The 18,189-nt window shown below is 36.9% G+C and overlaps 1 protein-coding gene across 1 annotated transcript; it reads left to right on the forward strand.

The window, feature by feature from the left end:
- Window positions 1–13,318: 13,318 nt before the first annotated feature.
- On the forward strand, window positions 13,319–14,266 carry LOC124505775 (olfactory receptor 56A3-like). Its single transcript, XM_047071811.1, has one exon. The coding sequence runs from the start codon at window positions 13,319–13,321 to the stop codon at window positions 14,264–14,266; it is 948 nt and encodes a 315-aa protein (XP_046927767.1).
- Window positions 14,267–18,189: the final 3,923 nt, after the last annotated feature.

The following is an 18,189-nucleotide window of genomic DNA, read 5'->3' on the forward strand; positions in this document are numbered from 1 at the left end:
TAAGGATAACTGGATCTCTTTATTCCTAATATAGTTTAAGTTTGAATGAAATCATGGGTAATTCAGCTGAAATTTTATCTATGAGTTACAATTTCAAACTGGTTATTGGATATTGTGTCTTATTTAATAAAATTTAAGTTTCATTGTAAGTTTCCTTTTGTCTCACTTTTACTTTAACAATATCCTTGACCACTTTACTTTTTTTCTCCACACATATTATCCTATACTAACAACATACAGAGATTCCATGGGTAGGTTCTGAAGTGACAAATTTATGTTCCTGAATATACAGCTGTTAATATTTCATGCCTTTGCATTCTTGAATATACAACTGTGGATATTTGGGGGTACAGTTATGTAATGTGTAATGCATTCTTATTCTTATTTCCACAGAAGGAAGCATATTGGATACAAAGACATAGGAGTTGAATTTCAGTCCTGAATGATGGAAGATTGCTATTCATGTGTAACTGGGTCTGTAATTGGGTTATCTTTTGAAATGTGCATTGCAAGAGAACTGGGATTTTTCTTGGATTTCTCATTTGTGAAACAATTAGCAATGAGTTTGATCAGATTTAAGAGATTCCTAAATTCTCCTCCCCAAAGGGGAGGACATTTATCTTTTGGATCCAGAGTGTCATATGTTATGATATGCACAGATAGCTCTGCTAAAGAGTTAAAGATTGCAAGGATTGTAATATATGATGCAGTAATAATAATTTAAATATCAAAAATATAATATCTGAACATTATTTTCATGTTAATTGTACAGTATCTAAAGATACTTTGTGTCCTGGTAATTCTTCAGATATGAATACACAAAAATAGAATATTGTTGCTGTCAGGAGCTAAAACTATGGTTAGTGGTAATACAATATGAGTTCCAAGAACATATTTTTCTCAATGGGAGAGAATGAGGAATGGAATAAGGCATATCTATATGTAGTAAGTTACCTGACAACATAAGAAAGCACTAGATAGAGAGTTAAAGGTCTGAAATGTAAGGCTTACACAACTACACAAAAAGTTGGGTTCTTGGGAACAAATTAGGTGGTCTCATTGTGTTTCATGTTACTCATCTGTTACCCTTGTGAATAGTGAAAATTTTATTTTAAAAGGTTCTTTCTAAATATAAGCTTTTGCACCTTAATAACAACTCATAAGTGTGTTTCCTTGTTTCATCATGGAAGGAAAATCTCTCAACAGTCTAATGCCAATACTGTCCCCAAAACTCTAGGCCTCTTAGCCTTCATTGATTCATCCTGGGCCTACTTAAGTTTTCATTCTGCAAAACTGTCCATTTATTGTTCTTCTCTGTCTCACAATAAAGAACAATGAATTGCTATCTCATTCCTCTTCTTCTAAATACCATTATGAGCTACTATTGGAAAAAAGAACAAACACCAAAAACAGGTACTGACATAATTAAGAATCAATAGTTAAAAGAACATAATCAACGTTTTATTGGGGATAACTTTCAAAAGTAAAAAAAAAAAAAACAGAAAGAAAAAACAATGTCAAGATACAATTAGGTTCATGCCATAGATAACCTTTTTCTTTGTTACTTGAAAAAGAGCTCTCCAAAATCTCATTCTCTCACACATTTCAACCTTAAAAAATTATTTGGTTTAAAATACGACTTACGGGCTCTGTGCTGACAGCTCAGAGCCTGTAGCCTGCTTCAGGTTCTGTGTCTCCCTCTCTCTCTGGCCCTCCCCCGTTCATGCTCTGTCTCTGTCTCAAAAATAAATAAACGTTAAAAAAATTTAAAATACTGGGGGCGCCTGGGTGGCTCAGTCGATTAAGCGTCCGACTTTGGCTCAGGTCATGATCTCCCGCTCTGTGAGTTCCAGCCCCGCCTCGGGCTCTGTGCTGACAGCTCAGAGCCTGGAGCTCGCTTCAGATTCTGTGTCTCCCTCTCTCTCTGGCCCTCCCCCATTCATGCTCTGTCTCTCTCTGTCTCAAAAAATAAATAAACATTAAAAAAATTTTTTAAATACGACTTAAAAAGTGGAAAAACATTCCATGCTTATGTATTGGAAGAACAAATATTGTTAAAATGTTAATACGACCCAAATCAATCTACATATTTAGTGCAATTCCTATGACAATAACACCAGCATTCTTCAGTGAGCTAGAACAAACAATCCTAAAATTTGTATGGATCCAGACAGGACCCCAAACAGCCAAAGCAATCCTGAAAAGGAAAACCAAAGCTGGGGCATTGCAACTCTGGACTTTAAGCCATATTAAAAAGCAGTAATCATCAAGACAGTATGTTACTGGCAGAAGAACAGACACATCAATCAATAGAACAGAATAGAGAACCCAGAAACAAACCCACAAATGTATAGCCAACTAATCTTTGATAAAGCAGGAAAGAATATCCAATGGAAAAAATACAGTCTCTTCAGCAAATGGTGTTGGGAAAACTGGACAGTGACATGTAGAAGAATAAACTTGGACCACATTTTTACACTATACACAAAAATGAACTCAAAATGAATGAAAGACCTAAACATAACACAGGAAGCCATCAAAATCCTAGAAGAGAAAACAGGTAACAACCTCTTTGACCTCTGCCACATCAACTTCTTACTCAACATGTCTCCAGAGGCAAGGGAAACAAAAGCAAAAATGAACTATTAGGACCTCATCAAGATAAAAACCTTCTGTACAGCTAAGGAAACAATCAGCAAAACTAAAAGGCAACTGAAACAATGGGGGAATATATTTGCAAATGAAATAACAGATACAGGGATTGTATCCAAAATCTATAAGTAATTTATCAAACTCAACACCCAAAAACCAAATAATCCAGTGAAGAAATGGGCAAAAAACATGAACAGACACTTCTCCAAAGAAGACATCCAGATTGCTAACACACACATGAAAAAATGCTCAACGTCACTCATCATCAGGGAAATACAAATTAAAACCACAATAAGATACCACCTCACACCTGTAAGAATATGAACAATTCAGGCAACATCAGAAGTTGCTGAGGATATGGAGAAAGAGCAACACTTTTGTAGTGCTGGTGGGAATGCAACCTGGTGCAGCCACTCTGGAAAACAATATGGAAATTCCTCAAAAAAATTAAAATAGAACTACCCTATGACCTAGCAATTGCACTACTAGGTATTTATCCAAAGGATTCAGTTATGCTTTTTTGAAGGGGCCCATGCACCCCAATGTTCATAGTTACACAATCAACAATAGTCAAAGTATGAAAAGAGCCCAAATGTCCCATTGACTGATGAATGGATAAAGAAGATGTAGTATGTATACACATGTGTATATATTCCATACATATATATGTATATATATATATATATATATATATATATATATATATACACACACACACACACACACACACATATATATGATGAAACATTGCTCAGTGATCAAAAAGAATGATATCTTGCCATTTGAAACAACATGGATGGACCTAAAGTGTGTTACGCTGAGCAAAATAAGCCAGTCAGAGAAAGACAAATATCATATGATTTCACTCATTTGTGGAATTTAAGAAATAAGACAGATGAACATAAGGGAAGGAAAGCAAAAATAATATAAAAACAGAGAGGGAGACAAACCATAAGAAACTCTTAAATACAGATTACAAATTGAGGGTTGCTGGTGGAGTTTTGGATGGGGGGATGGATTAAGCAGGACACTTGCTGGGATGAGCACTGGGTGTTATATGTGAAGTGATGAATCACTAAATTCTATTCCTGAAATCATTATTACACTACATGTTAACTAACTTGGATGAAAATAAATTTAAAATTAAAATTAAAAATAATAAAAAAATAAAGTGCATGTAACTGGATACCAACAGAAAAGTCTTACAAATATGATATAATGTGCTAATGTGAAGTTATCTGCTCATCAAGGGACCAAAAACTTTCAGGACTAATCTCCACCAGGGTCATATTGCATAGCAAACCAAGATCTCTCCAATTAGCTATTAGAAAACTTGAACATTGAATGCATGAAAAGGGCTACATCAGGGGATTTAAAGCATATACCACCCAAGACTGAGAAAATTTGACACATGTTGTCTTCCAAACTAGACAGTAAAATCTTTACATTTAAAACTTATATTTTTGAAAGTTTTACATTGTTGTGTTTATATGCTGCTTTTACACATTTATGGCTCACATCAAAGCAGTATTGACAGATCCATTTGAGAAGTTCAAAAGATTAATGACGGCTTTATCCCACTAAAATAATTGATACTAAAACAGTGCTGTCCAATGTGAGCCACATCCTTAATTTTAAATGTTTTAGTCACCACTGTAAACTATAAAAAGAAATTAAATTGAATTTAATTATGTGTTTTGTTGAATCCAATATCTAAAACATAATTTCAACACATAATACATACAAAAGAATTTAATACTAACATATTTTACATTCTTTTTATGTATGTTAGGTCTTTGAAATCCAGTGTGTATTTTACATTTATGTTGACAAAGTACAGCATCCATTCATGATAAAAATGCCCAGCAAAGTATATTTATAGGGAAATATCCTCAACATAATGAAGGCTATCTGTGAAACACCCAGAGCTAACGTCATCCTCGACAGGGAAAAACTGAGAGCTTTTCCCCTATGGTCAGGAACAAGACAGAGATGTCCACTCACCACTGTTATTTAACTTAGTACTGGATGCCCTAGCCTCAGAAATCTGACAACAAAAAGAAATAAAAGGCATCCAAATCACCAAGGACTGATGTCAGAAACAAAGGCAAAAGAAAAAGTTAAATTTTTCTTTCAACTTACAGGCCACTGATAAGTCCTTTAGACATGCAGAGTCACCTTCCTCTAGAAACTCAGCTGCCTCAATGTTGACACTTTGCTAAGAGCAAAAGGCAATCTTAGCTTAACATTATCCCAACCCCCACGATCTTGTGAGTCTACTTTAAACATATAGAAATGCCTTTGGAAACTTGCTTTACCTCTACGCCCCAAGATGTATGTTGGCAAACATCCTCCAAGCAAAGGCCCACTGATACATATCTGAAGGGTCTCATGTCTGAGGGTTTATTAAACAGCAATAAATGACCTTTTTCCAACAATAGCTAGACCCCTCAGTGTCCTGGAAACCTTGTTTCCAAAATAGAGACCTGTGCTCTCCCTATTTGAAGTTATACAATCAGTCACCCATCACGACCCCAGTGCAGCTCTTTCTGCCCATGGGTACTATCCCCGTGCTTTAATTAAACCACCTTTTTGCACCAAAGACATCTCAAGAATTCTTTCTTGGCCACTGGCTTTGAACCCCAACATTTCCACATCAAGAAGAAGTAAAACTTTCACTATTTGCAGATGACATAATTCTCTATATAGAAAACCCAAAAGACTCCACCAAAATATTCCGAGAACTGAAAATCAAATTGAGTAAAATTGTAGGACACAATTAAATGTACAGTGTTATATTTCTGTACACTAATATAGAAGCAGCAGAAAGAGAAATTAAGGAATCAATCTCATTTACAATTGCACCAAAAATAATGAGATATCTAGGAATATACCTAAGCAAAGAGGTGAAAGACCTGTACTCTGAAAATCATAAAATATTGATGAAAGAAACTGAAAATGACACAAGGAAATGGAAGTGGAAATGAGCATTCGATGCTCATTGGAAGAAAAAATATCTATGGAAGAAAAAATATTTTTGAAATGTCTATATTACCCAAAGCAACATACAAATTTACACAAGGAAATGGAAGTGGAAATGAGCATTCGATGCTCATTGGAAGAAAAAATATCAATGGAAGAAAAAATATTTTTGAAATGTCTATATTACCCAAAGCAACATACAAATTTAATGCAATTCCTATCAAAACACTAACAGCATTTTTCATAGAGCTACAGAAAATAATCCTAAAATGTGTATGGAACCACAAAGTACCCTGAATAGCCAAAGCAATCTTAAAAAGAAAACCAAACCTGAAGGCATCACAATTCCAGATTTCAAATTACATTACAAAGTTGTGGTGATCAAAGCAGTATGGTACTGGCACAAAAACTGGCACATAGATCACTAGAACAGAACAGAAAACCCAGAAATGGATCCACAACTCTAGGGGCAATTAATTGTCAACAAAGCAAGAAAGAATATCCAACGGTAAAATGACAGTCTTTTCAACAAATGGTGCTGGAAAATGGACAGCAATATGCAAAAGAATGAAACTGGACTACTTTGTTGCATCATGCACACAAATAAATTCAAAATGGATAAAAGACCTAAATGTGAGACAGGAAACCATAAAAATACTGGAGGAGGAAACAAGCAGTAACCTCTTTGATGTCGACTGGAGCAATTTCTTACTAGATAGGTCTTCTGAGGCAATGGAAACTAAAGCAAAAATAAAACTATGGGGACTTATCAAAGTAAAAAGTTTCTGCATAGCAAAGGAAACTATCAACAAAAGTAAAAGGCAACAGATGGATGGGAGAAGTTATTTGTAAATGATATATCTGATAAAGGGTTTATATCCAAAATCTATAAAGTATCAAACTCGGGGCACCAGGGTGGCTCAGATGGTTAAGCGTCTGACTCTTGATTTCAGCTCAGGTCATGATCTCATGGTTCATTGAGCCCCACATCCACACTGTTGGCATGAAGTCTGCTTGGGATTTTGTCTCCCTCTTTCTATGCCCCTCCTCTGCTTCCTCTCTCTCTCTCTCTCTCTCTCTCTCTCTCTCTCTCTCTTTCAAGATAAATAAATAAACTTTATAAAAACTCAACACCCAAAAAATAAATAATCCAGTGAAGAAATGAGCAGAAGACATGAAGAGACATTTTTCTAAAGACATCCAGATGGCTAATAGACACATGAAAAGATGCTCAACATCACTAATCACCAGAGAAACACAAATCAAAACCATAGTGAGACACCACCTCACAGCTGTCAGACTGGCTAAAATTGGGGCATCTGTGTGGCTCAGTCAGTTAAGCTTCTGACTCTTGGTTTTGCCTCAGGCTATGACCCCAAGATCCCTTAGACTGAACCCTGCATCGGGCTCTGCACTGATTTTGGAGCTTACTTGAGATTCTCTCTCTCTCACCATCTGCCACTCTCCCTGACTGAAGCTCTCTCTTTAAGTAAAATTTTTAAAAATTTTAAGGGGTACCTAGGTGGCTCAGTTGGTTAAGCATCCAACTCTTGATTTGGGCTTAGGTCATGATCTTGTGGATCCTGAGATCTAGCCCTGTGTTGGACTGTGCACTAGCAGCATGATTTCTGCTTAGGATTCTCTCTCTATCCCTCTCTCCCTGCCCTTCCCTCACTCTCTTCCTCTCAAAAACAGGTAGATAAACTTAAAAATTTTTAAATATAAAAAAAAGTAGTAACTTATATTCATCTAGGTTATTTTTTAAAGGTCACATCAAATGGTATAAGGAATGTGAAAATACACTTCAGAAATTTCCAGTGAGATTTTTAAATATTTTGGAGAGATATTTGGTAATTCCTAGTAAAATTAAATATTTTTGTATGCTATAAGTGAAAACACAAACCATTCCTACACACACTCTAAGGACTCTAAGAGAAGCATACAAATATATTAACAGTAACAATATTGTTAAGAGTTAATTGTAAGTCATTTTGGTGTTGACTACTTACATAAAAAAAGAAAATACATATCATGGGAATTGAATAGCAATCAAAAAGAATGACTTACACAGAACAACATGGACAGTTGTTAAGATTTAGTGTTGTGTGAACACAAAGAATAAGATCAGATTTATGATCCCATATCATTTATAAAATCCAATATCCAAATCATCCTCCAATAGATGAACATGTAGTTGCATAAGCATACATGAGATTAATTAGAAAGACATATTTTAAGAACACTGGAGCTTTCACTTTTCTAAACAGAAGAGAAATAGGAGTGAAGTTGAGATATGCAGTTGACAGAGAAATAAAAATAAAGCAAAATAAAGCCTTTAAAAAGACTGATGCTGATGGCACACCATCACCCTTGGTCAGGGGTACTGTAATTGTGTTCTACAGTGGTAGAACACAGGTGGTAGGTGGTAGCTGCACCTGTGGTGAGAACAGCATAACTGTATACACTCGTCGAATCACTATGTTATACAGCTGAGAGTAATGCAACATTGTGTGTAGGCTGTAATCAATTTTTTAAAATGAAAAATAAGAACGAAAAAGAAACTCATGATGCTTGCTCCCATAATTTGAGGATGTAAATAATTCACATGAGTCTCAAAATGAAAATGAAAAATAAATTGTGTTCCCTAGCATACAGTTGTAGATACATCCTATTTGAAAAGTCTTTCAATACAGCAAAAATCACTGTAGGATTTTGACTTTGAAAGACACATTGCATTTTCACAGGATTATTTGTTAAATTATTTTTGTTAATTTAAATCTTAGTTAACATACAATGCAATATTGGTTTCAGGAGCAGAATTCAGTGATTCATCACTTACATACCAAACCCTGTGCTCATCACAAGTACTCATTTTAATACCCATCACCTATCTAGCCCCTCTTCCACCCACCAGCAACCCTTAGTTTGTTTTCTATCACTAAGAATCTCTTGTGGTTTGTTTCCCCTCTTCTCTTTTTCCTCCACTTTCCATGTGCTCTACTGTTTTATTTCTTCAATTCCATAAAAGTGTGAAGTCATATGGTATTTGTCTTTCTCTGGTTGGCTTATTTTCTTAACATGATACATTCTAGCTCCATCTACATCATTGCAAATGGCACGATTTCACTCTTTTTGATGGCTGAGTAATATTCCATTATATATATACATATATATGTGTATATATATATATATATATATATGCGCCACATCTTGTTTATCCATTCATCAGTCAATGGACATTTGAGCTCTCTCCATAGTTTAGCTATTGTTGACAATGCTGCTATAATTATTGGAGTGCATATACCCCTTCGAATCAGCATTTTTGTATCCTTTAGGGACATACCTAATAGTACAAATGTAGGCTCATAGGGTAGTGCTCTTCTTAGTTTTTTGTGGACCCTACATACTGTCCTGCAGAGCACCTGCAACAGTTTGCATTCCCACTAACAGGGTAAGGGAGTTCCCCTTTCTCTGCATCCTTAAAAACACCTGTTGTTTCTTGTGTCGTTAATTTTAGCCATTCTGATAGGTGTGAAATGGTGTCCCATTGTGTTTTTGATTTGTATTTCCCTGATGATGAGTGAAATTGAGACTGTTTTTATGTGTCTGTTGGCTGTCTGGATGTCTTCTTTGGAAAAGTGTCTATTCATGTCTTCCTTCCATTTCTTAACTGGGTTGTTGTTTTGGGGGGTGTTAGGCTTGATAAGTTCTTTATAGATTTTGGATACTAACCCTTGTACCCTCCATGGGTCCAATAAGCTCACTCAGAAGTTATTATGGGCTTCGTCCACATGATTGTTAGATAGATACCTCCCAAACCATACTATCAAATGGATTGATGTTAACTTATCATGACTTGTATGATGGCATCATAATGATAATAATGCTACAGTAACTTGAAAAAAGAATCTCCTTGATTTTACAGAGAAAGAAAATCATTTTTTTCTCCAACCTGCCTGCTTGTCTGTCCTAAGAGGATCTTTTAAGAACAAGGAAGAAGGGATTGGAGAAGTTCCCAGAAGGTAAAATCCCTTAGGCTCTGGAGTTATAACTACCCCCAGATATTTCAGGAACTAACCAGAACTCCGATATCAGTGGACTCCAGCTTCACATCCTCTGTAAGTGAGTCTGGGTATAGAGGGTGCCTGAGAAGCAGCTATATCAAGATTAGCCAGAGCACTGGGGATGGGGAGAGGAGACACCTTTCTCTTCCATCAGATCAGTGCTCCTTTCCATTCCGGAGTCAGTACTGCTGAAGTAATCTGAAAACAGGGTAGTAGAGACTGAACCCTGTCTCACGTCAGGAAGCACAAATGAGAACCTGTGCGAAGGGACTTTCCCTTCTGCCCCCTCTTGCCTTTTTGGGTCTTTTGCTGGGTGGTACCAGAGAGGCAAATACGCAGGACTTTGTCCACAGGAGATGAATGGGAATGGGAGTCTGGAAAGGGCATTATCTGCAGCTTAGTTTAGATGATTTGGAGTTATCAACTGTACATATTGAAACACAGGGACTTTAGGGCAAAATATCTGCCTACAAATGCTTGAATCATGGTGGAGGAATTAAATTAAATCTAGCTAACATTAGAGGTTGAAGACAGAGACCACAATTGGGGATCAGAGGGAGTAATAAAGTAGTTCTTCAGATTAAGCTCAATCTAAAGAATTTCTACAAGCTATGCTGAAAAACAAAAAATTATGCCCAGAAGATAACTGAGGTACCTGTCACTGGTTGCACTCAATAATTTCCTAAACAATATTTGGGAGAAATGGTTCAAGTTGTCTGAGTTTCTAGAGTTATGTGGTCCTGACAATACTACTACTACTACTACTACTAATAATAATAATAATAATAAACAGTACTATCGGACACAACATAAAAGAAAACTAAGAAGAAAATTGCACTCAGAGCAGTGAAACCAGGAGTCAAAATAGTAAGTGTGAGGAAAAGAGAGATTCCAGATTTCTGGAAAAGTGCCTGAGGATTTTATGGGCATGTGCATGGAGATGAGAAAGAGAAACCTAAAAACATATAAAACAAAATGCCAGATAAGATATGTATTTCTACATCACTTTGGTGACACAGGAAACAGATGTATTCATATATTCACTGGCTTTAGACCTAACTTTCATTTCTTCCACATCCAAACCCTACTAATTAAACTGTGAAAATATACACAATATCAATGAATTTCAATTTGCCCATTTCGAAAGATAAATTGTTAAAATGGTCAACTTAACCTACATACTTCAGAATGTTATGAGTCACACATGAAATATGTTTAAAATTCATCTCCAAATCGCCAGTCATTACTTATTCTATTAGCAAGAGAAAAAGAATTGGAAAGCCATCTAAATCTCTTCTACTTATCATGTGAGAGCCAAGCCTGGCAGGTGCCAGCTGCACAAACCCTTGCTTAGGAAAGCAAAGGATCAAAGAGAATAGAGGAACCCTGGAAGGGAATGACCTATTCCCCCTCTGAGAGTAAGTCCCAGACACTAACAGGGTCTCCTGATGCAGAGAATCTAACAGCAGCCAGGTGAGCAAGACTGGAACTGCCACTGGGGAACAGAAAATCCTAACTGGAACAAAAAAAAAACCCTATTTGAACCACCCCAAGAAAAAAATTACTAAAGGTATGAAAATATCATTCATCTTTGAGTTCACAGTTTTATTGTAACTTCCCTCATTGCCACCCTGTCCCCATTCCAACACTATTTCTCCTCCATCAGATTCAGTTATCAAAAACATTCATTGTATCATGCATGAAGCTGTTTTCTTTTTTATAGAATTGATGGGGTAAACACATTATCATACAATTTTTCATGAGATCCAGAGGAATCCTAGAAAATGCTCCAACACAACTGTATTAAGCAGGAAGATCAGTGTAATACAGTAGTGGGTGGTTAAGGTTGTGAGATATAAATTCCCTTTTTGGTAATGTGATATTATAACATATCTCACTACATGCTAAATAACTCGAAAGGGATGAAGTCCTAGGATATTTCAGTACAGTTAGAAGAAATGGTAAAAGTTCCCAAATTAATATGCAATTTATGTTGTATAGTGAGCCTAAAGAGTAATAAACAGGGAAGTACTTAAAACCTCTAATGAAAAAGTGTTTCTAAACCCATAAAGTAATGGTTTAACAGAGGCCTTGGTGCATGTAGACAGATTAGCTACAATGGACTGAGAGATTTGAAGTACCCCACAAAGACCTGATCCTTACCTTTGACCAGACTACAGCCATCTTTCAAATCTCTTTCACAATTCAGGGGGACAACCATATTGGAATCCTTCACCCTTAATGTAAAGGAGAGAAGCACCTCACTATATTTACATTGTTTCACCAGCCAATGTCCCTTGTACCTTGTCCCATATCAGAGTTACTCAGCCTCTCCTTCACTCTCCTAATAGTTTGTCAAGACCTGTCATTTGTTCTTATTATTACTCATTGCCCCCTGAATGGTTTCCTTTTACCTCCTGAGAGTAAGGACAGTGTCTTTTTCAATGTTGTGATCCTAGCACCTAACAGAATGCCAGGGGAGGATGTTAAGTGATAAGAGAACATGGCAACATTGAATTGTGCTTGGAAACAGAGAAATGTGTACCTGGATCATTATACTGAAGATGGAAAAATAAAATTAAAATGGGATGCAAATCTTTAAAGTTAAGACTTCATCACACTATTGCAACCAGAACAGATTTTCACCTTTTCTGATAGCAGGTATGGGTCTCACATACCTATGTGAAATTTCTCCTTTTCCCCTTAAGTTTCTTTCTTTCCAAAGTTAAGAATCCTACTTGGGGCGCCTGGGTGGCGCAGTCGGTTAAGCGTCCGACTTCAGCCAGGTCACGATCTCGCGGTCCGTGAGTTCGAGCCCCACGTCGGGCTCTGGGCTGATGGCTCAGAGCCTGGAGCCTGTTTCCAATTCTGTGTCTCCCTCTCTCTCTGCCCCTCCCCCGTTCATGCTTTGTCTCTCTGTGTCCCAAAAATAAATAAAAAATGTTAAAAAAAAAAAAAGAATCCTACAAATGTGAAGATGTATAGAGGAGGAAAAATTTGACTATTTGGCAAGATCCTCACCTACCTCATTAAATGACTGCTTACAGATTATGAAGATTAAGTACTTTATCTGCAGGGCATCATTGTTTAAATCTGTAATTAATGCAAACTACAGCTGAAAACTCAGAACAGGAGTGGCAGGGAGAGCTAGGGACACTTATCTGAATCCCAATTTTGCCAGGCTGTACTACTTGTCTGCGTATATTATTACACTTCAGTTATCATGTGGTAGTCTATATGATAATTAAAGAATAAAACACAAAAGGAAGAAACTTATAAGAACAATTTGGGACACACCAGTCCAAAAGTAGTTTTCTAGGCAATTCTCTCCTTCTCTTTAGTTTCTGCAAAGAAATAACATGTTTGAGCAAATCAAACATGTCTAAACAAACCATATATCCTCAGTCCTCTATACTGCTTAAATTGATAGGATTATCCCAGTAGCATGGCACAAAGGACAAACAGATGAATTCACATGACTCTGGATGACTTGCTAGGACTCAAGCATGTCACCTAGGTGAAGCAAATTGTTCTAAATCCATGTGTCATGTGTCACTAGCTAATTTTTATCCTAATTTTACAGACCACTACAAGAAAGCTGTAGAAATATATGACAAACTATGACATCACACCAAAATGGCACCATCTCCTCTGAGGTTTCAGACTTCCTCCTGAATTGTTTTGTCAGGTCCCACACCTGGCAGCTCTGGTTGTCCCTGCCACTCAGTCTCCTCCTCTTCCTGGCCATGGTGGCCAATATTGTTCTCCTGATCACCATATGGCTGGAAGCCTCTCTGCATGAGCCCATGTACTATCTACTCAGCATCCTCTCCCTGCTGGACATCATACTCAGTCTCACTGTCATTCCCAAGGTCCTAGCTATCATCTGGTTTGACCTCAAGTCCATCAGTTTCTATGCCTGCTTCCTCCAGATGTTCATCATGAATGGCTTCTTTGCCATGGAGTCCTGTACATTCATGGTCATGGCCTATGACCGTTATGTGGCTATCTGTCACCCACTGAGGTACCCATCCATCATCACTGACCAATTTGTAGTCAAGGCTGCTGTCTTTATTTTGGCCAGGAGTAGTATTGTTACAATGCCTATCCCCATTCTCTCATCCCGACTCCATTATTGTGGGAGAAAGGTCATTGAGAACTGCATCTGCACCAATATGTCTGTCTCCAGGCTCTCCTGTGATGATGTCACCATCAATCGCCTTTACCAGTTTGCTATAGGATGGACTGTGCTAGGATCTGACCTCATCCTCATCTTTCTCTCCTACACCTTCATACTGCGAGCTGTGCTGAAACTCAAGGCAGAGGGTGCTGTGGCCAAGGCCCTGAGCACATGTGGCTCCCACTTCATCCTTATCCTCTTCTTCAGCACCATCCTTCTGGTCTTCGTGCTCACTCTTGTGGTGAAGAAGAAAGTCTCCCCTGATGTGCCAGTCTTGCTCAACATCCTCCACCATGTTATCTTCTCAGCCCTCAACCCCATTGTGTATGGGGTGCGAACCCAGGAGATCAAGCAAGGAATCCAGAGATTATTAAAGAAAGGGTGCTAATAAGGACAACAGGATCTCTGCATTCCTGAGTTTTGAATCAATAATGGGTGAGGGGGTTGAAATTCACATCCATGAGTTGCAATCTCAAAGTGGGTAAATTGGATAACGTGTCTTCTTTAATAAAACTTAAGTTTCATTGTAATTTCTTTTTTTTCTCACTTCTCCCTTAGGACTATCATTGACCCCTTTTGATTTTCCCCCAAAATATCCTATCTTGACAAAATACTGGGAATCCTTGGGGGACAGGTTCTGAAGTGAGAAATTTATGTTCCTGAGTATACAGCTGTTAATATGTCATGCCTTTGGAGTTGAATATACAACTGTGGACATTTTGGCTTACAGTTGTGTAATATGTAATGCATTCTTATTCTTATTTCCACAGAAGGGAGCATATTAAAGACAAAGACATAGGCGTGAAATTTCAGTCCTAAATGATGGATCATTACTGCTGATCCTAATTGGGTCTCCATTTGGGTGGTGATTCAAAATGAGGTTTGTAAGAGGACAGGGTTTTTGGATGGATTTGTCACTTGTGCAACAATTAGCAATGTATTTGATTAGATTTGAGATACTCATAAATTTTCCTCCCCAAAGGGTTTGTGCTTTGGACGTTTATCTTTTGGATCCAGGCTGTCAAAATTTATGGTATCAAAATACAGTTCCTCTGATGAGTTAAAGATTGCAAGAATTGGGCGCTTGGGTGGCTCAGTCAGTTAAGCATCTGATTCAGTCTCAGGTAGTGATCTCATGGTTCGTGAGTTCCAATTCCACATCAGGTGAGCTTGAGCCCCACTTCAGGTGAGTTCTGGTTATCGCTCTTTCCCTCTCGCTCTCTCTGCCCCTCACTCACTTGCATACGCTCTCTCTCTCTCAAATAAAATAAAAACTAAAAAAAAAGTTTGCAAGTGTTGTTATGTATCGTCCTGTAATAATAATTTAAATATGAAAAATATAATATGTGAACATTGTTTTCATATTAACCGTACAGTTTCTAAGCACTAGATAGAGACTTAAGGTTTGAATTGTAAGTCCTGCACAACTACCAAAAAAAAAAGGGGGTCTTTGGGAACAAATTAGGTGTTCTCATTGTGTTTCATGGTATATACTCATTGGCTACCCCTGAGAATAGTGAACAATTTGTTTTAGAATATCCTTGCTTTTTAATTTTTTTTAGAGACAGAGCATGAGCAGGGGAGGAGCAGAGAGAGAGGGAGACACAGAATCCGAAGCAGGCTCCAGGCACCAAGCTGTCAGCACAGAGCCTGATGCAGGGATTGAACTCGTGGAGTGTGAGATCATGACCTGAGCTGAAGTCGGATGCTTAACCAACTGAGCCACCCAGGCACCCCAGAATATCCTTTCTAAATATGAGCTTTTGTGCCTCAATAACAACTTATCAGTGTGTTTCCTTGTTTAGACCATGGAAGGAAAATCTCTTAACAGTCTAAATCAATACTCTCCCCTAAACCTGGGTCTTTCAGCCTTAACTGAGCACCTGGATTCATCCTTAGACTACTTAAGCTTTCACTCAGCACAACTCTGTCTGTTTCTTCATCTTCTCCATCTCACAGTGAAGAATAATAAATTGGTGTTTCATTCCTCTGCTTCTGGATATCACTATGAGCTACTATTTGAAAAATAAACCTGTACACACATAATTAAGAAATAATAGTTAACAGAAGCCTGGGTGGTTCAGTTGGTTAAGCATCTGACTCTTGATTTAAGTTCAGGTCATGAACTCACGGTTTGAGGGACTGAGCCTCCCATATGGCTCTGCATTGAGAAATCTGCTTGGGATTCTCCCTTTCCTTTTCTCTCTCTGTCCCTCCTCTGCTCATATGCTCTCTCTCTCTCTCTCATTCTCAATAAATAAATAAATAAATAAATAAATAAATAAATAAATAAATACAATAGAATACTTAGAAGTACATAATCAACATTCTATTTAGGAATAATATGTTTCTCAAAAGTAAAAAAAAAATCAAGATCCAATTAGGTTCATACCATAAATAACCTCTTTCTTTGTCACTTGAAAAAGAACTCCCCAAAATCCCATTCTCTTGCACATTTAAACTTTAATAAAATGACATGGTTTAAAATGTAAATAACTGGATAGCAACAGGAAGGTCTTATGAATATGAAGATATAATATGCTAAAGTAAATTTATCCTACTATCTCTAAGGAGCTAATTAAAATCTACTAGTTCAAACACTATCATATATTAACATCTTCTCATCAAGGAACTAAAAACTTTCAGGACTAATCTCTACTAGGGTCACATTGTATAACAAACCCAGAGCTCTCCAATTAGCTGTTAGAAAACTTGAACATTGAATGCATGAAAAAGGCTACATCAGGGGATTTAAAGCATATACCACCCAAGACTGAGAAAATTTGGCATAAGCCATGTCTTCCAAAGTAGACTAGCAAAATCTTTATATTTAAAACCTATATTTTTGAAAGTTTTGCATTGTTGTGTTTATATGCAACTTATACACATTTATGGCTCACATCAAAGAAGTACTGACAGATCCATTTGATAAGTTGAACAGATTAACAATGGCTTTATCCCACTAAAATAATTGATACTAAAACAGTGCTGTCCAGAACAATGTGGGCCACATTCTTAATTTTAAACATTTTAGTAGCCACATTAATCTATAAAAAGAAAATAAACTGTAAAAAGTAAAAATGATCTTACGTATTTTGTTGAAACCAATATATCTAAAACATTATAACTTCAACACATAATAAATATAAAAGAATTTAATAATAACATATTTTATATTCTTTTTAGGTATTCCAGGTCTTTGAAATCCAGTATGTATTTTACATTTATGGCATATTTCAGTCAGGACAACTGAGTTTCAGGTGCTCAACAGCCACATGTGACTAGTAGGCAATATATGGATCAGTTCAGCACTAGACATACAGCTTCAAAAGGCAAATGAAAAATGGGTAGGAGAGCAATTGAACTGAGGAAAAATGTATCCTTCTTGGAAAAGAATTAAAACGATATTGTTTCTTCTTGGCTGTGACTTTATTTTTTTTTTATGTTTTTCCATATGGAGGAAAGGAAGCCAGTGTTTTAGAGGATGAATAATGATTTCCCTGTCTTAAAATCTTGCATTACATGAGTGCTTATGTCTTAAAGACCAGTGTGAGAAGGGTAAAGTAAGAGAAAACCCATCTATTGCTTTTTACAATACACAGTCCTCAAATCCTGGAGCAACAGATTTGAAATACAACCATATAGGGCCACCGGGGTGGCTCAGTTGGTTAAGCATCCTCCTCTTGATTTTGGCTCAGGTCATGATCTCACAGTTCCTGGCATCAAGCCCTGCATCAAACACTGTGCTGACAGTGCAGAGCCTGCTTGCGACTTTCTCTCTCCCTTTCCTTCTGCCATTCTCTCTCTCTCTCTCTCTCTTTCTCTTTCTAAGAAAGAAAGAAAGAAAGAAAGAAAGAAAGAGAAAGAAAGAAAAAAAGAAAGTCATATGTAAACCTTGGAAGTTACAGAAGCTAAGAAAAAAATGTAAATAAAGACTTTACTGATGATAAGACAGGAATATTAGTGCTAGAGGAAGCAACAGATGATAGTGTCAAAGGTTTATCAAAAGTTAGATGTTAATAATCATACTCTGTCATTACTTAAACTACTCATAACACTATTTACAGGTACATATGTATGAGTGTTTTAAATTAGTTATTTTCAACTCTATTATTTTAATAAAGTATATTTTATATGAAATGCTTAACAGTGAAAATGGTATAATTACTCAGTAAAACATATGAGTAGGAAAAACAGTCTCTTAAAACCTAATACCCATATCCACAAAATGTTACAGCTCAGATTTTGTCGTGAGACTTTTCAGTTTACTTACTTATTACCCACAATTGGACCCTTCCTTCAACGTGCAGA

Source organism: Lynx rufus, unplaced genomic scaffold (assembly GCF_022079265.1).
Source record: "Lynx rufus isolate CCGP_SWC_20201006 ecotype Redwood Valley unplaced genomic scaffold, mLynRuf1.p SCAF_9, whole genome shotgun sequence".
Classification (NCBI taxonomy): domain Eukaryota; kingdom Metazoa; phylum Chordata; class Mammalia; order Carnivora; family Felidae; genus Lynx; species Lynx rufus.